Genomic DNA, 20,705 nt, shown 5'->3' with positions numbered 1-20,705 from the left:
CTACCTAGTATAGGGGCAGACAAAAAAACACGTAGACTGCTTTTAATTTATTTATTTATTTTCGAGACTGAGTCTCGCCCTGTCGTCCAGGCTGGAGTACAATGGGGCGATCTCGGCTCACTGTAACCTCCGCCTCCCAAGTTCAAGTGATTCTCCTGCCTCAACTTCCCGAGTACTTGGGACTACAGGTGCATGCCACCACACCCAGCTAATTTCTGTATTTTTAGTAGAGATGGCATTTCACTTTGTTGGCCAGGCTGGTCTCAAACTCCTGGCCTCAGGTGATCTGCCTGCCTTGGCCTCCCAAAGTGCTGGGATTACAAACATGAGCCACTGCACCTAGCCACAACTTGATGGATTTTCATGAACTCAGTACACCCATGTAACCTGCACATAGGTCACAAAATATATTTATCAGGACCCCAGAAACCCTCCTTCTGCCCTGCCGGAAGACTACCTCAATACTCATGGGCAACCACTGCCCTGATTTCTAACAGCTTAGATCTGCTTAGATTTGTGGGTTTTTTTTTTTTTTTTTTTTGAGGCACCCAGGCTGGAGTGCAGTGGCGCCATTTTGTCTCACTGCAACCTCTGCCTCCCGGGTTCACGCCAGTCTCCTGCCTCAGCCTCCTGAGTAGCTGGGACTACAGGAGTCTGTCACCATGCCCGGCTAATTTTTTGTACTTTTAGTAGAGAAAACGTTTCAATGTGTTAGTCAGGATGGTCTCGATCTCCTGACCTTGTGATCCACCCACCTTGGCCTCTCAAAGTGCTGGGATTACAAGCATGAGCTACAGCGCTTGGCCTCTGTTTTTTTTGTTTTTTTTTTGTTTGTTTTTTGAGACCAAGTCTTTACTCTGTCACCCAGGCTGGAGTGTGGTGGTGCAATCTTGGCTCACTGCAACTTCCGCCTCCCAGGTTCAAGTGTTTCTCCTCCCTCAGCTTCCTAAGTAGCTAGGGTTACAGGTGCCAGCCACCACGCCTGGCTAATTTTTTTTTTTTTTTTGTATTTTTAGTAGAGATGGGGTTTCACCATGTTGGCCACGCTGGTCTCGAACTCCTGACCTCAAGCGATCCACCCACCTCCGCCTCCCAAAGTGTTAGGATTACAGGTGTGAGTCACCGCACCTGGCCGTATTTTTGTATTTTATGTGGATGGAATTGTATGGTATTTGAGTACCACCTAGCTGAAAAGGTTTTTTTGAGACGGAGTCTCGCTCTGTCGCCCAGGCTAGAGTGCAGTGGTGCAATCTCGGCTCACTGCAAGCTCCGCCTCCCGGGTTCATGCCGTTCTCCTGCCTCAGCCTCCCGAGTAGCTGGGACTGTAGGCACCCGCCACCACGCCTGTTTAATTTTTTGTATTTGTAGTAGAGACGGGGTTTCACCGTGTTAGCCAGGATGGTGTCGATCTCCTGACCTCGTGATCCGCCCGTCTCTGCCTCCCAAAGTGCTGGGATTACAGGCGTGAGCCATGGCGCCTGGCCCGTGAAAAGCATTTTTAAGCACCTATGTCTACCTTTGCACTGTGCTAGGCTCTGAGGAAAAGGTAAGTGGGCCCCACACTCGCAGCATTCTGGTCTCTAGAGTGGCTCTTAGTGAAATGGAGATGAGGCTGGTAATTGGCTCACAGTTGTCTGAGTGTGGAATGAGAATGAAATCATGTTGTGAAGTTTCTAGCAATATGCCTCAGTGCCAAGTGATCAGTCGGTCTTATTCACAGGTGTGCTGTTGGGAGGGTATTTTTGGTTAGAAGGATTAATCTTTTTTTCCTGAGATTAAAAAAATGTGTTTTCTTGGCCTGGCATAGTGGCTCACACCTGTAATCCCAGCACTTTGGGAGTCCGAGACATGAGGATCACTTGACCACAGGAGTTCAAGACTAGCCTGGGCAACATAGTGAAACTCCATCTCTGCAAAATAATACAGAAATTAGCTGGGCGTGATGGTGCATGCCTGAAGTTCCAGCTACGCAGAAAGCTGAGGTGGGAGGATTGCTTGAGCCTGGGAGGTCAAGGTTGCAGTGAGCCGTGATCACACCACCGCACTGTGTGAAAGCAAGACCCTGTCTCAAAAAAAAAAAAAAAAAAAAGGCTGGAAGGCCTGGCGCAGTGACTCGTGCCTGTAATCCCAGCATTTTGGATGGCCGAGGCGGGCGGATCACTGGAGGTCAGGAGTTTGAGACCAGCCTGGCCAACATGGCAAAAACCCATCTCTACTAAAAATACAAAAATTAGCCAGGTGTGGTCGTGCATGCATGTAATCCCAGCTACTCAGTAGGCTGAGAGAGGATAATTGCTTGAACCCAGGAGGCAGAGATTGCAGTGAGCTGGGATCATGCCACTGTACTCCAGCATAGGTGATGGCGAACTCCATCTCCCCCCACCAAAAAACACCAAACCAAAAAAGAAAAAGTGTTTCCTTGATTGAGATCTGATTGCCTGATTGCCAGAATGGAGGCCATTGAGTCTGTACCAAGGGTCAGCCTGTTGGATGAAGGCCACTGGGCAGGATGAGAAAAAGTAATTTCAAATCCCTTTATAATTCCTGTTTCAGGGAAATGGTATCTTCTTCCTTTAGAGGAAGAGACAGTAGCAGGGGTTGGTTAATGTGTTTATTCGTGGGTTCAAGCCAAATCAGTAGGTCAACTGAAATTAGAACTCCAGTGCTCTGATTTCACCTTTTTGGGGACTACAAATGCCCTTCTCCACTGCAGAAAAATGCATGGAGGATACACAGAGAATTTTGGATCCAATTCAGAGGATTCAGTCCTGGACTTCGGGTTCAGAACTCCGAAATTGTCGTGGGTCTACTCTGCAGTGTTAAAAGTACAATAAAATCGGACACATTTGTGCAGCAGTTCTTTTAGTGTACATTTCTTAATAGTATAAAGGCACTGTGCTAGACCCAGAGGACTATAGAAATGTAGAGAAAACACTATACTAACCTCAAAACAAACATCCTATAGATGTTTTAACAGAATGGTACCACCACAGGTAACAGAAATTACAATGCGGTCATTGTTTAAGTCTGGTACGACACAGGCCCTGGAGGTCTTAGAAAGAAGACAGCTTATATCCTAATTAGTGTTGGGACAGAGCTGGACCTTCCATCATACAGTCGGGAAATAGTAGTTATTGGAAGACTGCTGTTGGCAAAGCGTTCCATAGAATCCAGTGCTGCTCAGTTTTCTTACAGATTTCTTACAGTTACATAACCACTCAAGTTATATGCGATCGTTGTAGAAAAATTAGAAGATCCAGATAAGTATGTTTGAAAGACTCCCCATTTGTGGTATGATCATTAGATGTATGCTCTATAATATCCCATTGTATGTGTACACCACAAATCATTTAACTGATCCGTTGCAGGTGGTATTTCAATAGGCAGAGATGGGAGGGTGAGATAAGAAAGTTTGTTTGAAATAGGCATACAATCTTTAGTGTTTTCTGTCTACCTTGAAGTCTTAAACATACTTGGTACAGGAGTCTTATTAAAATTAGGATTCCTGGCTCCTGGCTGGGTGTGGTGGCTCTCACCTGTAATCCCAGCACTTTGGGAGGCTGAGATGGGCAGATCATTTGAGCCCAGGAGCTTGAGACCAGTCTGGGCAACATGATGAAACCCTATCTATACAAAAAACTTAAAAAAAAAAAAAAAAAAAAGAAAAGAAAGTTAGCTAGGCATAGTGTTGCATGCCTGTAGTCCCAGCTATTCAGGAGGCTGAGGCAGGAGGCTCACCCGAGCCTGGGGAGGTTGAGGCTACAGTGAGTCATGATTGTGCCACTGCACTGCAGCCTGAGTGACAGAGACTCTTATCTCAAAAAAAAAAAAAATTTTTTTTTTAGATTCCTTGGTCACAAAGCTTAAGGCTTATCTGTGGAAAATTTGCTTGATGAGAAAAGAATAAGCTTATAAAATGGAAATAAGCCTTGGAAGCCTGAGTTTAACTTTGGTAGCACCGAGAGAAGTGCAAATTCAGACCTTTCTAAACAGTATGGCAGAACGGCTCTCAAGAACTTGCACCACATTCAGTGGGATTTTCACGTTTTTGAGCCATTGACTATTTTGGAAGTCAGTGGAGTCTTTCTTAGAATGTTTTTAAATGCCTGAAGAAAATTTTAGAGTTACGAAGGAAGTCCACTTTATTGAACGTGGTTGTGTAGTGACTGAGCATCTCCTTCCAAAGGCCCTTTGCTGTCTTGAGTCCTGCAGCCCCTCATGCTGTGGTGGTTGATTGTAGGCATTCAATCAAGTTTTATTAACCTACGTTAAGGGAAATTTTACTTTCTTAATTAAGATAAACATTGATGAGATGGTAGCATGTTTTCTACCTTGCCCTTTTCTGAAAAACATTGTTTTTATATAGGTATTGAGTAATCAGTGAAGTTTCTATGAATAAGAACATGGGAATATTTTGTGACTTATTTTTTGTTGAACGATCTCTTTACAGAAGAAAGATCTGTCAGATCCTTTCAATGATGAAGAAAAGGAAAGGCATAAAGTAGAGGCCCTTGCCCGGAAATTTGAAGAAAAATACGTAAGATTTCTCTCTTGAGTAACAAAACAACCTCATTGGGTGGGAGAGGTTTCCACACATTACTGTATTCCTTTAGTGGATTATCATGTAATAAACACTGATCTGGAAGTAAGCATTAAGCATGGAGAGAATAGAAGCAGTTATTAAACCTAACGCATTAAGGTACAGAAAAGGGGCATGGCAAAGCTAGTGTGAAGAGCTAACTGGACAAATAACCGAGAAGGGCCTGTGGTCGCCTTAGAAGAAATATTTTGGTACAAAGCATAAGAAGCTATTTAGTTCATTTTTCTGTCCTAGGACATTTTATACAGATACAAATATGTTCTATGTTAAAAGTTTTCCAGGAAAGGAGGTTTTGGGGTTTGTGTGTATGTGAGAGAGTGACCGTTCTAGTTAGTGCATTACCTCTTTGAGTCATAGCCGATGAAGTTCAAGGCCACAGTTAATTCTGTGTGTTTATCAAAAAGCATGTAATCTGTTGCTTTCACATTTTAGGGTGGAAAGAAACGTAGAAGAGACCGAATACAGGACTTGATCGATATGGGGTATGGTTATGATGAATCTGATTCCTTCATCGATAACTCTGAGGCGGTAAGTAGTTACTGAAAATGCCATGTCAGACCCACTGCACCGTAGCTGCTCCTGATACTGACCAGGAAGCTGGGGGTGGGGTCAGCGGGCGTGCCCTGTTCCCAGCATGAGGCAGTAGCAGCGCTGATGAGAGACGAAATGACTGATGAGAGACGAAATGACGTTCTTGATCCGGGCCTTAGTTCCCTCTTCAGAAAATGATGACCAGATCTATCCAAAACACCTTGTAGCTCAGACATTCATGACCAGAGGATGTTTTAGCATGCTCTTGGAAGTGGCAGAGGAACACAGTCACATCTCTCTCGAGACCCACTTTGCACCTTCGGACTGCAGAAGCAGAACTTGGAGCTGACAGTTTGTTTCCCCTCTTCAGTATGATGAGCTTGTTCCTGCTTCTTTGACTACGAAGTATGGAGGATTTTACATTAACTCGGGAACTCTGCAGTTTAGACAAGCATCAGAGTCTGAGGATGACTTCATTAAAGAAAAGAAGAAAAAATCTCCAAAGGTTAGAATGTGCTTGCTTTTGGATTTCAGAAATGCTTTTAGACGTGACCCTATCAGATCAGTAGGTGACTTGCCAGGATACGTGGCGCTTGGCCGGCTCAGGAGGATGGTGGAAAGGCAGAGCCGTGCCAGGTCGATGGCTCGCCTCTTACATGTGTGCCCTGATGAGGACACGTGCCTGTGGGGGCTCTGTTCAGCACTTGGTCATCATGTCCACGTCACATGACATCCCAGCAGGCTCAGCAGGGGTCGTTTCTGGAGGTGGCCTCAGGGTGGGAAGGGTGTGGAATGAGGGAATGTGTACCACCCTTGCTGACCCTCACCTGTGAACATGTAGAGGACTTCAGTTCCCAGGGCTGCCATCCCGCTGGAAACCAGTCAGCCTTAGGATCGGTGTGTTTAAAAAACCTGTCTGCCACTGCCTATGTGTTTAAAATGAGAGGTAGGGCCCACTTGTAACTTTCAAACTAGAAAGGTTTCAGGCTCCAGAATGGTTACTGTTGTCTCAGCCCTGGGTGTTTCCAGGAGACACCGTCGGTGGGACTGCTGTGGGTTTGTGGTCCAGGGACCGATCTGAGAGCTTTTGTTCATGAAGGAAATGAGACAGGTCTCAGGATGTGTCCCGGGCGGAGCAAGGCCAGTGCCGTGTAGTGCACTTGCTCCCTGAGTTAGGGAGCCGTGTAACTGTGCCTTGTCTTTAATTCTCAGAAGCGGAAGTTGAAGGAAGGTGGTGAGAAGATAAAGAAGAAGAAAAAAGATGACACTTATGACAAGGAGAAGAAATCGAAAAAGTCCAAGTTTTCCAAAGCCGGGTGAGAGGCAGCAGCTTCTTTGCTAGGATAAAGCCTGAACTGTTAGGGCAGGACAACTGGGAGCTGACTCACCTCCTCCCCACAGCTTCGGAAGAGGCAGCAGGGCCTGGCCTTCCTGTCCTCCCGCACGCCTCCCGCAGTGCCATTCTGGGCATAGACGCTCACCTCTCTGTGTGTCAGATAGTTCCACTGTCAGTGTTGGCAGCTATTCTTGTCACTGTGTGACTGCTGATGTTTCTTGTTCTCCGGGGTGCTCCTCTCTGCCCCAGTTCTCCTTCTGTCTCCGCTGTTTTCCCTTGTTGTCTATGGTCATGCTTCCTTCTCCTCACTTGGTCTCACCCCAGCTGCTCTTCAAGTTGCTGCTGTTCTCTGCTGCTCCTGCTTTCTCCCTCTAAATACTTTTCTTGCTCTCCCCGCCCCTTTTTGCAACCTTTTATTTCAGCCTGGCAGTGGTTTCTAAAAACCCGTTGGAAATTTAGCATACGTGACACTGTGTTGCTAACCTGTATTAACTCTCAAGCTTTGGTCTCAGCAAGAACGAGCTCCATATGCCAAGAGGAGGGAGGAGGAATGACAGGGTGGACTGTGACAGGTTCTTCTGGAGACCATGGCCCTGGGAGCAGGGGTGAAGGCCTGTGGAGTTCCCTTTGGAGGTGTCCTGTAGTCTGAGTGACCATTTTCCCTCTTGCAGCTTCACAGCCCTCAATGCCAGTAAGGAGAAGAAGAAGAAGAAATATTCTGGGGCTTTAAGTGTTAAAGAGATGCTAAAGAAATTTCAGAAAGAGAAAGAGGCTCAGAAAAAAAGGGAGGAGGAGCATAAGCCTGTTGCGGTCCCATCAGCGGAAGCTCAGGGCCTGCGGGAACTGGAGGGTGCCTCTGACCCCTTGCTCTCACTCTTTGGCTCTACTTCGGACAACGACTTGCTCCAGGCGGCCACTGCCATGGACTCGCTGACGGATTTGGACTTGGAGCATCTGCTCAGTGAGTCTCCAGAAGGAAGCCCCTTCCGTGATATGGATGATGGAAGTGATTCCCTTGGGGTGGGATTGGACCAGGAATTCAGGCAGCCCTCTTCTCTCCCCGAAGGCCTGCCAGCACCGCTGGAGAAGCGCGTTAAGGAGCTGGCTCAGGTATGGTGACACAGTGTGGCTGGGCTTTCCTGGAAGCAGTTTGGGCAGATTGCCATTGGTTCTGCACTGCGTGAAGCTCGCCCAGAGAAACCCTTAGTGAGTTGGCAGTTAAGATGTCAGCTTTTTCCAAACCCTCTTCTCATCCTGAGGGAGAAAACAGTGTAAGCCTTGCCCCTCAGGCATCATTTTAGGCCTTTCTTGGTTTCTTCTTTTCTGGAAAATTTGCTTTCTTCTGGGGAGATTGTTCTCTCTGTTTTCTGTCAGTTTGTTTTCCACACAGCATCTTTTCTTTCATGTGATAGACGGATGATGTTGGCAGCAGCAGGCAGCTGAGGCAGAGATTCATCTTAGAATTCTTACGAAGGTTTTGCAAATTCACAAAAGTTTGCAAACATATAAGTTACACATAGAGTATATGCTTCGTTGCCACTAGGTTTCAGTCACTCCCTTGCATTGTGTATTCAGTGTTAGGTAGTGATTACAGCAATGCCTCAAATGTGATGAATGAAAAGCAGCTTAATTTTAAATACTGTCCATGTCCCATTAAAACCCACCATTGGCGGGGTGCAGTGGCTCACGCCTGTAATCCCAGCACTTTGGGAGGCCGAGGTGGGCGGATCACCTGAGGTCAGCAGTTCGAGACCAGCCTGGCCGACATGGTGAAACCCCGTTTCTACTAAAAATACAAAAAATTAGCTGGGCATGGTGGCGCGTGCTGTAATCCCGGCTACTTGGGAGGCTGAGGCAGCAGAATCGCTTGAACCCAGGAGGCGGAGGTTGTGGTGAGTGGAGATTGCACCAATGTACTCTAGCCTGGGCCACAGAGCAAGATTCCGTTAAAAAACAAACCAACCACCATTACCATCTTTAGAATGTAGCAGCTCTTGCTGTTTTACTCCAGTGATTAGGAATTGATCCCTAAGCACTGAGAATTGTCTGTTCAAGTAACATATTTCTAACTGTAAACTAGGCATGGATCATTGGTTGTAATATCATTTACCTTTAAGTTAAAATAACATTTTACCTTTAGCATCAGAACTTGTGATGCAGCTCTAGTGGCACTCATAATCTACAGCTGTAGGTTTTATTTATTTGTTTATTTGTTTATTTATTTATTTATTTTTTGAGATGGAGTCTCGCTCTGTTGCCCAGGCTGGAGTGCAGTGGCGCAATCTCAGCTCACTGCAAGCTCTGCCTCCCGGGTTCACGCCATTCTTCTGCCTCAGCCTCTCCGAGTAGCTGGGACTACAGGCGCCCGCCACCATGCCCGGCTAATTTTTTGTATTTTTAGTAGAGATGGGGTTTCACCGTGGTCTGGATCTCCTGACCTCGTGATCCACCTGCCTTGGCCTCCCAAAGTGCTGGGATTACAAGCGTGAGGCACCGCGCCCGGCCTGGCTGTAGGTTTTAAATCAGTGATTCTTACAGTATTTCAGAAGCATTGTTAGGCATAATATCCTTTGTGTTTTAGGGCAGGGTAAATTGTCAGCCACTGCTAAAATGATTTTCTCACTTCCAAAAAATATTTGAACACCGTATACAAAGCAAATAAGGTATGTATTCAAAGCTCTGTCTCATCTTTGTCAGCTTGTGTTCAGCATTAGAAATTCAAGTATTGTATTTGAATGTAATGATTTAAGTCAATTGTACGATGTTGGGGTGTGGAATATCTCTTAGTATGACATTGAGGTGGAAGTAGCTGAATCTGGACTTGGTGTTTTTGAGCCTGCTGTCCTATATTTGCTCTCTGAATTCATGTTAAACAAACATTACTCGTTGCTCTTTTTAATCCTCTGGTTCGTAATCAGATTGTTTCATAGCTCCTGAAAGTCTTGTTAAATCATTTAAGGTCTATGTGACGATAGCTGGTCGTTAGAGAAAAGTCAAAACCAAATTCTTGGCTGTGTCCCCACTCATGCCATAGGTCGTGTTCTAGTGTGAAAACTTACTGTTTCACTTTCTTGGAAGAGATGGGGACAGATTTAGTGGCAACAAGATGACATAACCGGAAACAGCACTGGGCTGTGGTGCAAGAAAGCGGAGCTGAGTAAACACCTTGTTAGGCAAGCTGCCGCTCCTCAGTGATTGCCAAGTGTCCGTTAGCTCTTGGGCATAACAAACACAGGGTTCAGGATCCCATAGTCAAGGTGGGCCTGGGTCCCGGTGGGGAGCTGGTGACCAGGAGAGGCTGATGTTCTGGTTGGAAAATACAATTCAAGTGTGAAGTTGATATTCGAGTCTTCACATTGCCCTTCTATAACAGCATTAAGAAACTTTGAAAAATGGGGTGGAAGGTGTATGGAAATTATCCGTCCGGCCAATAGAAAAACAATTTCTAGTTGGATATTCTTTTCTACCCTCTGTGTATATGTTTTTATGCAGCTATAGTTATAGTTGTGAATAACTGTTCCCTGCATTTTTACATAATATTATAAAGCCCTCATCACTTTTCATGGTTGCCTTAAAAAGGTGGCTTATTTTAGAAAGATGCTTAATGCTACTCCGAAGCGTCCTCAGGTGCGCTGTTCTGACCAGGGCCCTGCACTTGGGGCACTTGGAGTCCCTGCATGTGTGTGCAAATGCTCGGTACCCGTGACCCCACTGAGAATCTGCTGGGAAAGATAGTCTTCCCAGGGAAAGAATGCACTGGTATACACCAATTGCTTATGATTCCAGAAGCCACATGTGGATATTTGATATTTGGATCCTTAATAAGGGGTCCATCCTAGATCTTGAAATGGACATCGCATTTTAAAAATTTAAAGTAAACCTGATGTATGTAACTGGAACATTAGCAGTGTTGTGTTTCTCACTTTATTTTTTATACCCCTAATTTTCCCCCCTTTTCTCTTTATTATAAGATTAGGTAGACTTTACGTCTTGGCCCTAGGTGACACACAAATCAGTTTCTATCACTGTCTGCAAAACACCCCCCAAAATTTACCTTGTCATAGCGGTTCGCTTCTCCTGACTCTGGGCCCATGCTCATGGCTGCATTCAGCTGGCAAGTTGTCCAGGTGCTGGCAGAGCTTTTCTTTCCTGGCGTTTCATCCTGCCTTCTTCAGGGCTTGGTGGTCTCAGGGCAACATCTCAAGAGGGGAAAGGTGGAAGCCACAGGGCCCTTGAGAGCTAGCCTTAGAGTCACATGATTTCCACCACACTTTTGGTCAGAGCAAATCACAAGAGCCGCCCAGATCCAAGGATTAGGGAGCTAGGGTGCACCTCTTTGGGAGGAGAGTTTCTTTGTGGGAGGAATCTGTGATCCTGGTTTGTTGTTGTTGTTGCTGCTGTTGTGTTTTTGTTTTTTTTTTTTTTTTTTTTGAGACAGAGTCTGACTCCGTCACCCAGGCTGGAATGCAGTGGTGCAATCTGCAATCTCAGCTCACTGCAACCTCCACCTCCGCCTTCTGGGTTCAAGTGATTCTTGTTCCTTAGCCTCCCGAGTAGCTGGGATTACAGGCGTGAGCCACTGCGCCTTGCCTGTGTTCCTGTTTTGTATTCTGCCACAATACATAGCAGATTCTCATCCCATGTGTATTGAACCCTTAGGGGAAAAAACACTTTCTTTCTGGGAAGCGAAATTAGATATGTCTTCTAACTAAATATGGTACTTAAAACTTTAAAAAATATCTTTGAAAACTCGTGTATGTTAAAGAGGTCCTCTGAGAGGGAACCTTGGTGATGCCTCTGCTGCGTTCACTACATTCTCACATTAGCCTGTTTTTTGTTACTGATTTCTATTGTACATTTGTATAGGCCCCAGGGAATCCAGTGATTTGATGGCCTTACCCTGCCCTCTTAATATGCATTGATGGTGTCTTTTGTCTTGGTTGTTGGCAGGTACAGGTGCTGGCAAAGCTCAGGTTTGACAAGCTCCTTTGGGTTATTGTCTTGAGGTAGTTTGACAGCTACTCAGCCTCGGGCTGTACAAATAACCCAGATCTATTTTGGTTCTCTTTAGTCAAGCATAACATAGAGACAATACTAAGAGCAGGAATCAAAGAGACCCCATGTCACCCGTTCTGCTCTGCCCTCCTGTAGGATTAGAACCCCTCATCGCAAGAAGTGCAGGGAGAGATGGATCCAAAGAGAATAAGGTAGGGGGAAAAAAAAAACCAAAACAACTTGTTTGATCTTTTAAAAAAAAAAATGCCAGATTTTCTGCTACTCAGCAAAAAAAGATACAGTATATAAGATTTTGAGCTGGGTGCTAAAAGGCTACAGGTGACTTTTCTTAGAATAAATAAAACAGCACATTAAAAGCTGTTGGAACTCTTATAAACCAGCATGATTGGGATGTTTAACTTCATTTCCTAGTTAACTTAGGATTGATTAATTCACACAACTTCTGGGGTAAGAGTGTCTCTTCTTAGGGGTGAGGGACACCATTTATTTTTGGAAGACTATCAGATATATATCCAGTTGCTCTTTTAATTAGATTTACTTTAAAATGCCGCAGTCGACTCTTAAGTATAAAGCCAGACCCTCAGAGATATTGTCTATGCAATTCAAAAGGTTTCAGAAAAATACTTTTTAAAATTACATAATGTTATTTAAAATATTTTTAAAGATTGCGTAAAGATTACATAGAAAGCTTCTGAAATATTGTACAAGTGGCTATCTAAACAGAAAATTTGGCAGGGCGTGGTGGCTCATGCCTATAATCGCAGTACTTTGGGAGGCCGAGGTGGGAGGATCACCTGAGCCCAGGAATTCCAGACCAGCCTGGGTAACAGAGTGAGAAAAAAAAATCTAAAAACTAGCCAGGCATGGTTGCTTGCAGCTGTAGTCCCAGCTGCTTGGGAAGCTGAGGCGGGAGGATTGTTTGAGCCTGGGAGGTCAAGGCTGTATGAGCTATGATCACGTCACTGCACTCCAGAATGGGTGACAGAGTGAGACCATCTCAATAAAATAAGATACTGGGCATGGTGGCTCACGCCTGTAATCCCAGCACTTTGGGCGGCTTAGGCGGGCGGATCACTTGGGGTCAGATGTTTGAGACCAGCCTGGCCAACATGGTGAAACCCCATCTCTACTAAAAATACAAAAAATTAACCAAACGTGGTGGTGGGTGCCTGTAATCCCAGCTACTCAGGAGGCTGAGGCAGGAGAATCACTTGAACCCGGGAGGCGGAGGTTGCAGTGAGCTGAGATCAATGCCATTGCACTCCAGCCTGGGTGACAGAACAAGACTCTGTCTCAGAAACTAAAATAAAAAAATAAAAAATAATAAGATAAAATTTGATTGGAAATTTAAGCTGTTGATGGGTCTGAAAGTGTGGCATATGAAATACATGTTAATTAGTTTGAATTAATGTAAGGGTGCTTCTGAATCTTATAACTAGCAGTGTAAGCTTAAGCAAAAAAAGTTTAGTTTTATTTTTTCTCAGACTAATATAATTCTAGTACCTTCCAAGTGCCAAGGTAGAATTCTGAATGTTTCCAAGGGTGTAAGAAATTGGCACATGGCTGGGTGAAAAGTCATGCCCTTTTTTTCATTATTCGTCTGTGGATTTCACCCCTCTGGGCTTTCCCCTAGCCAAGGGATCTGTAGAAGCTTGACTTTTGCATATTTACTTCCAACTTAGTTTTGGTTGTTTGGTGTTAAGCTTTTCTTCCTCTGGTGTGCCGTCTTACAGTAGTATCTTCATTTGTTGATTCATTCACTCAGTCAACATTTAGTAAATATTATGTGACAGGTAGCCATGGGAAATATATTGATGAATAAGACTCAGTTCTTTATTTTATTTTATTATTATTTTTAAGACAGGGTCTTGCTCTGTCACCCAGGCTGGAGTGCAATGGCACGATATTGCCTCACTGCAACCTCCACGCCCAGGGCTCAAGTGATCCTGCCACCTCAGCCTCCAGAGTAGTTGGGACCACAGGCATGCACCACCATGCCCAGCTTTTTTTTTTGTATTTTTAGTAGAGACAGGGTCTCATCATGTTGCCCAAGCTGGTCTGAAACTCCTGAGCTCGCGTGATCTGCCCACCTTGGCCTCCCAATGTGTTAGGATTACAGATGTGAGCCACCGCGCCGGGCCAAGTTTCCATTCTTGTCTTTCATGAGCTCGTTACATAAATGGACCCGATAGATATGCAGACAGTGGACTGTAGTACAGAGCAGAATGAAGTAAGCTTTGTGATCTCTGGACGGCCAGATAGCCCGACTTAAGGGGTAAAAGACAGGCTCTTGGGGGGCATATAGGAAGCAGACTGGAGGCAACAGGCTTGGCCGGCCTCCTGGGGAAGATGCCCTAAGAGAAGGCAGGGAGCAGAGCTGAAGATGGATGAGTTGGTGGATAGCTGGGCCAGATCGTGGAGGACCCCAAATGCCATGTGAAGGAGTTTGGGTTTGATACTAGGCTTGGAAAGAGCTGCTGAAGGGTTATGAAGAAGGGAGTGGCGGTCTTAAGGTTGGAGTGCAGTTATTAGAAGTGGGGAACACAGGCGGAAGAGCAGAAGCCAGTGGGTCTGGTGTAAGTTGAGTTTGCAAACCAGAGGGTCATCCATCCACAGAAGTGCAGTTGACCCTTGAACAACACAGGGTTGAACTGCGTGGGTCCACTTACACGCAGACGTTTTCTAACCAAACGTGGGTTGATTTGAGGGATGCTAAATCTGTGTGTAGGGGGCTAAATTTTGTATAGGCAGGTTCCTCAGGGCTGACTGTGCACTTGGATTTTGGTATATGCAGGGGTCCTGTAACCAATCCCCTGCCTATACCAGGCGTTGACTGTAGTTGGAAATTACTCAGAGATAACTGGAAATTCTGGTCCAGAGCTTAGATGAGAGGGTTTAGGGCTTAGTTTGGATTTGAGTGTACAATTGTCTGTGTTATTTTGAAGCCCTGAGGGGGAAAGAAGTTATTGGGAGAAGTGGGTTCTAGTGAGAATCCTGGGGTCCGCCTATGGAAAAGGAGCTGGTGGAGGAGGCAGATGGAGCAGTTAGAGTGGTTGGAAGGGGCCCCAGAGGATGCAATGAGAGGAAGGTGAGTGGGGGAGATGATGGTGAGGGGTTAGCAGTGTCTGCAGTTTTGGAGGGGTTGATTCCTTCATTCCAGATAGTCACCTTATCACCATTGTTTGCTGTCATTATTGTATATCATGTCTGATTTCAGAAATTTTATTTCACCCAAAGCCTTCAGACCAGCAGCTCTTGGGTTTAGAGGAGTGTTTCCCAGCCCTCTTTGCACATCAGTGTCCCCAGGCTTGCTTTAAAAGAGTACTTGGGCCACTTTTAAGAGAGTGCGCATTCCTGAATCTCCTTTCCAGAGACTGTGATTTGAGTGGTCTGAGTTGCTCCAAGCTGCCCAGAGAATTCCAGTATGCAACCAAGTGTGAGAACCCCTGATGCAGACTTCCACAGGGTCTGCTTGTTTGTGTTCCCGCTGTGTCGTGGCTGCCTGCCATGGTTGCTTCAGGGGTCTCTGAGCTTGCCATCCAGGGTGTGTGTTAACTGTGTTCTTTTGGAAAGCAAACTAAGACTGTACTGAAACTCCTATAATCTGGTGTTAATAGGTAATATGGTGGGTTCGTTATTCACATGGTCTGGCTAATAGAGAGCTCGTGGTATACCATAAGTAGATTAGGAATTGTCAAAGAGTTTTAACGTCCTTAAGTGCTAGAGCTACACATTATTATTATTTTTGTAGATAAAAAGGCCTTTAAATCCTATAGGCTGGTTGAAGTTCTTGAATATTTTTGTACTGTAGATACATGGAAATCTCAACTAATGGTGTAGTTGATAGTGTATGGGCGCAGGGGTTAGTTGGCCTTATTGGCCTCTGGCCAAGTGCATTGTGATGGCTTTGGCTCTGTGATTTTCTTTTCTGTGACTGTTTTAAGTCCTGGGAAGAACTGGCAGCCCACTTGAAAAGAGGGCTGGCAGCAGCATTTGAAAAGAGAATATTGATCGCAGGCGAACTTAACCCGGGACTAGGGTGGAGTTGGAAAGGTGGCGGTGTGATTGTATTGACAGGTGCTCTTTATGGAGTGATGACTCCTGTGCCTGTGGGTGAGCGTGAGGGATGTGTGGGGAAAGTACACTAACGGCTGTTACTGTCTGCTGTGCACCAGGCTGCCAGAGCTGCTGAGGGGGAGAGCAGACAGAAGTTCTTCACCCAGGATATTAATGGAATCCTATTAGAGTGAGTATCGTCTGTCTGTCTGTCTGTGTCTGTTTCTGCTGTTACTGAGCCTGGGGCAAGCCAGCCAGGGGAGAATGGGAGTACAATTGAACTGCATAAAGGTGACCACCAAGGAGATAAAAGAAGAATTGGATTAACATGGTTTCATTGTTATTTTTCTTTTAAAAATCAAAATACAACAGGGACACCAAATACTTGTCTCCAGAAGCGATAGACCTCCCTTATCTTAGGCAGCAGGCATTAATAGCATATGATAATCATGGCCTGTTAGAAGATGATTTCTTGGCAGGTATGAGACGAGAGAGAGAAGGTGTTGCCTGCCTGTCTCTGAGAATCCTGAAGAATGAGAGACAGCCTGGTGGCCTTGGGCCTGCTTTGCCTTCGGTGTTGCTTGGCGTCCCTGGCCGTTCCCCTCGCTGGCACTCCGGTTCCTGGTGCCACGTGAATCATCCCTAACGCAGTTCCCACACAGCTGAGCCTCTGAGACACCACACTGTGTGAATCGGGTTAAAAAGCAGAAGAGCAAACGTTTGTAAATCCAGACTGGGAAAAGTGAATCCTTGTGGCCTGGCCTGCAGTGTTGCCGCTTTAATCTTGATTGTAGTTTGTGACAGGGGAAGCTTGTTGCTCAACAGCTGAGGAGTTTGTGTATGTAAGAAGAGTTGTCAAAATGTGGGTGTTCTACCAAATGGCCTCGCCTGGCCAGGACCTGGATTGGCCCCTTGGGTCAGGAAGTGTGGGCTGCAGAGAGCACCTGAGCATTGGTGTGGACGATAGGGTTGTGTCAACAAGGAACCTGCTTGAGCGTGCCAAATATGGACAGCTCAAGGCATTGAAGAGAAATATTTTTTTGCTTATCTAGATGGAGAAACTGGAGGGGTGAGGCTTTCCCTGACCTCATAATGGTTGATAAAACTGGGGACTGGGGGGAAAAAAAAGAAATGCTGCCGGGAAGTGTTTCCTTTCAACCCCAGGTAACTCATGATTTTCCACTTTGAAAGCTTTTATGTTTTCTCTATGAAATTTAGTGCTTCAGAGCTTGTTCTCCTGGGCTCTGTTTTCCTGGTATTGTGACCTAAGAGCCTTGGCCCACATTACCTAGCCATGTTCATCAGGCTTGGGAGTTCTTGTTTGTTGATTGCTGAGGATGTATTTCCGTGGGCATTCAATTACATTGTGTGACCAACAAGACAGGGTCTGACCTGCCTTTGGCCCCTAGCTTTCCTCTCCATGTACGGTGAGCTGATGAAGACAGGAGTTGCAGCGAGCTGCAGGCGGTGGTGACTGTGTTCTGTTCTTCAGCATAGAGGCGCAGACTCGGGAGCTGAGCAGTCAGGTCCGCTCTGGGGTGTATGCCTATCTTGCGTCATTCCTGCCCTGCAGCAAGGATGCCCTGCTCAAGCGTGCTCGGAAACTTCACCTCTATGAACAGGTGGGTGACTCTAGAGTGAAGCCCTTTGGCTTTGGGGGCCTGGCAGAGGGGTGACTGAGTCTTAAGCAATGATGCGTCTGCTGCCCCACTGCCTCCTTGTGATCACCCCGTCATGCATCCTGAGCGTAAACCTGCCTTGAATTTTGTCCCGCTCTTCGCAGGGGGGCCGTCTGAAGGAGCCTCTCCAGAAGCTCAAGGAAGCCATTGGCAGGGCGATGCCAGAGCAGATGGCCAAGTACCAGGACGAATGCCAGGCACACACGCAGGCAAAGGTTGCCAAGTAAGTTTGTCCTGGCGCTTGCAGGCGCGACCCTCCTGTCTTGCCTCTTCCCCTCCCGTTTCTCGGTGTGTACTGCCGTTTCCCAAGGAGCCTCTTGGCTCTTCTTTGGCCTTTTCTCCTTCTCTGTGAAGTCCTAGTTGTGCAGAGGGTGAGGGGAGAGGCGGTGGGCAGGAGCACCTTGGGGCGCTGTGTAATTCTATTCACTCCATAGGATGCTGGAAGAGGAGAAGGACAAGGAGCAGAGGGACCGGATTTGTTCGGATGAGGAAGAAGATGAAGAAAGAGGGGGCAGGAGGATAATGGGACCTCGGAAGAAGTTCCAATGGAATGATGAGATCAGGTGTGCCCACACTGGGACTTGGCCTCTTTGGAGGGTTGGTAGGGCAGTGTCTGAGCACGTCCCCTATTGCTGACAAAGGTTAGGCTCATTTACTTTCATCAGGGCTGCTGAAAGCACATGATTGGAACCTTGAAGAAGCATCTGAAGTAGTTTGGAGTTTCTGATTTCTGCCTCCTTCTCAGGGAGCTACTGTGCCAGGTGGTGAAGATCAAACTGGAGAGCCACGACCTGGAGAGGAACAACAAAGCCCAGGCTTGGGAGGACTGTGTGAAGGGCTTTCTGGACGCGGAGGTCAAGCCCCTCTGGCCCAAAGGCTGGATGCAGGCCAGGTGAGGGCCGTGTGCTGAGATGGGCATCTGTGCAGTCAAGACACGTTTGAACGCTGCTTTTGTGCCAGGCCAACAGGATCCTTACCCACAGGGAGTCACTGTCTAGCTGCCTCAACTCTGATCTCACCTGAGGAATTGGGGGACATGCAGGTAGCTGGGAAAGGGTCTTCTGGATCTTCCCTGGGGGAAGGGAAGTTGCCTTCAGGGTTTTGTTTTTGTCATTTTTTTGTCCAACTTCAGTTGAGGTTTGGCCTCCCATCTCAATATGCACTTTCCTTTTTCCTTTTTCCTTTTTTTTTTTTTTTTTGAGATGGAGTCTCGCTCTGTTGCCCGGGCTGGAGTACAGTGGTATGATCTCAGCTCACTGCAAGCTCCACCTCCCAGCTTCACGCCATTCTCCTACCTCAGCCTCCCAAGTAGCTGGGACTACAGGTTCCCGCCACCATGCCCGGCTAATTTTTTTGTATGTTTAGTAGAGACGGGGTTTCACCGTGTTAGCCAGGATGGTCTCGATCTCCTGACCTCGTGATCCGCCCACCTCGGCCTCCCAAAGTGCTGGGATTACAGGCGTGAGCCACCGTGACCAGCAGCACTTCCTGTTTTAACATACAGGCTGCTATGAGCATTTGAGAGATGGGTTCATCTTGGGTCTTTCCTGATGTTCCTGAAGAAGTCTCATTTGCAGGTAGCAGGGCTGACTCCTTATTGGAACTAGGTGCCAGGCTTCCATCTCAGAGGCTACCTTGTACGAAGCCACTTCCTGCGAATGAAGTATTTCTGTAATACGTGGGACAGAGAAAGGTAGCTGGAGTGATTTTCTTGATTGGACCCGAATCATCTGTTGTGCGGATAGATCGTGGAACCTTTGAAATTGCTGTCCTCTCTACATAGGCTGGACTCACATGAAGAACGTTTTTGTTGAGTTTCTCTGGACAAAGACACGCTGGGTCACTCCACGTTTTATTCCTGGAATGGAAGGAATAGGCAATAAGGAAAGTGCTGTGCTCTTTAGGGAAGCATCACCATGAGAGGTTTGAGGCAGAGCCATACATTTTCTTGGTAAAGGCTAGACTCAGCCTTTGGGCAGCCACTGTGTCCCATTCAGATCCTCTCACCAGGAATTTGGCTCCCCAATCCATTGACCTTTTTGTGTGTGTGTGTGTGGGGCGGGAAAGGGGGGGGGGGGGGCGGCGGTGGCAGGGGGCGGGGACAAAGTCTGTTGCTCAGACTGGAGTGCAATGGCACGATCTCGGCTCACTGTAACCGCCACCTCCCCGGTTTGAGCGAATCTCCTGCCTCAGCCTCCCGAGTAGCTGGGATTACAGGCGTGCGCCACCACGCCTGGCTAATTTTAGTATTTTTAGTAGCGACGGGGTTTCACCATGTTGGCTGGGCTGGTCTCGAACTCCTGACCTCAGGTGATCCACCCGCCTTGGCCTCCAAAAGTGCTGGGATTACAGGCGTGAGCCACTGCACCTGGCCAGTTGACATTTAATGAGGGATAGCCACTGAGGACCAGGGACACTAGCAAAGTTCTGGAAGCAGAGTCCCAGCCAGCTTTCTGGGGTGTGTACAGATGCCTGGTGTTCTGTGTCTTTCAGGACTCTGTTTAAGGAGAGCAGACGAGGCCATGGGCACCTGACTTCAATCCTGTGAGTGTCTTGGTATTTTCACATCTCGGGACAAGTGTTGTTTTTGGTCTCCTCTGGATATTCTCTAAACTTTTCTGTGCTCATTCCTTTGAACAGGGCCAAGAAGAAAGTTATGGCCCCTTCTAAAATCAAGGTGAAGGTGAGTCAGTTTGCTCGGGTCACATGTCTGCTATGCCCATCTCCCTGCAACTATGTTCTGGAAACCGTCAAGTGACTGTGGAAGCTCACTGATCTTTGCTTGTCTGGGGACAGCTACTCAGGGTGACATTCTTGAAGTCATACCAGGACAGAGACCCAAGCCACTTAACCCCCCTCTAGCCTTGGTTCTACAAACTATCCAGCTGGCCCAGTTCCTGGGGTTCATGTGGGATTAAGTGGGATCTTCTTGGTAGCCCTCTGAGGAGTCAATAGTCCCTGAAGGTGTGAAGGTGTTACACTGTGATCTTTGTATGGAAGAAATACACTCTAGGCAAGTGCAGTTTAGCTTGGACCCACAGCAGAAAGAAAAGGCGACTTTGCTGAGCCACCAGGCAGAAATGGAGGGTGATACAGTGGCTGGAGAATAGACACTGTGAAAATTACCTTAGATGTTGCAGAAACCTCTCAATGTAGTAAAAATTGCTGTTTATCAACATTTTTTCCAGTTCTTAGTATGGTGCCCTTAGCCATCCCTAAGCAGACCGTGAGAATGAGATGTGCAAGTCATTTACTCCTAAGTGTCTGTTGAGCTCCCACAATGTCCCAGACACACTGTATTAAGCACCAGGGATGCAGGAGTGAAGGATTAGACCCCATTCCTGTTCCCATGAAAAACTCACTCTTCTTTGAACCCAGTCTGAGGAGATAGGTGCTGGGAAAAATCAAGAAGGGAAAAATAGCTGCTTTAAGGCAATTCTAATGCCATGCCTTGGTCTGATTGCAGCTAGGAGGGCGCTGAGACAGT

At 46.7% G+C, this 20,705-nt stretch overlaps 1 protein-coding gene across 8 annotated transcripts in view; it reads left to right on the top strand.

Moving 5' to 3' along the window:
• The window catches only part of UBN1 (ubinuclein 1), a 35,024-nt gene that overhangs the window by 5,743 nt on the left and 8,576 nt on the right, over window positions 1-20,705 (top strand). For 5 of the 8 annotated variants that reach the window (XM_032144602.2, XM_058433884.1, XM_058433879.1 and 2 more), the window contains exons 3-14: window positions 4,451-4,537; window positions 5,033-5,128; window positions 5,502-5,636; window positions 6,344-6,447; window positions 7,139-7,577; window positions 15,659-15,729; window positions 17,032-17,161; window positions 17,323-17,441; window positions 17,653-17,781; window positions 17,964-18,110; window positions 19,712-19,762; window positions 19,859-19,901. In XM_032144602.2, the coding sequence (XP_032000493.1) occupies window positions 4,451-4,537; window positions 5,033-5,128; window positions 5,502-5,636; window positions 6,344-6,447; window positions 7,139-7,577; window positions 15,659-15,729; window positions 17,032-17,161; window positions 17,323-17,441; window positions 17,653-17,781; window positions 17,964-18,110; window positions 19,712-19,762; window positions 19,859-19,901 (1,551 nt within the window). Of the gene's footprint in view, window positions 1-4,450; window positions 4,538-5,032; window positions 5,129-5,501; window positions 5,637-6,343; window positions 6,448-7,138; window positions 7,578-11,618; window positions 11,675-15,658; window positions 15,730-17,031; window positions 17,162-17,322; window positions 17,442-17,652; window positions 17,782-17,963; window positions 18,111-19,711; window positions 19,763-19,858; window positions 19,902-20,705 lie in introns of all 8 variants that reach the window. The other 3 variants (XM_058433880.1, XM_058433881.1, XM_058433882.1) reach the window with 3 other exon arrangements.

This window comes from Hylobates moloch, unplaced genomic scaffold (assembly GCF_009828535.3).
Source record: "Hylobates moloch isolate HMO894 unplaced genomic scaffold, HMol_V3 SCAFFOLD_23, whole genome shotgun sequence".
Lineage (NCBI taxonomy): Eukaryota > Metazoa > Chordata > Mammalia > Primates > Hylobatidae > Hylobates > Hylobates moloch.
This window is presented reverse-complemented; position numbering and strand designations above follow the sequence as displayed.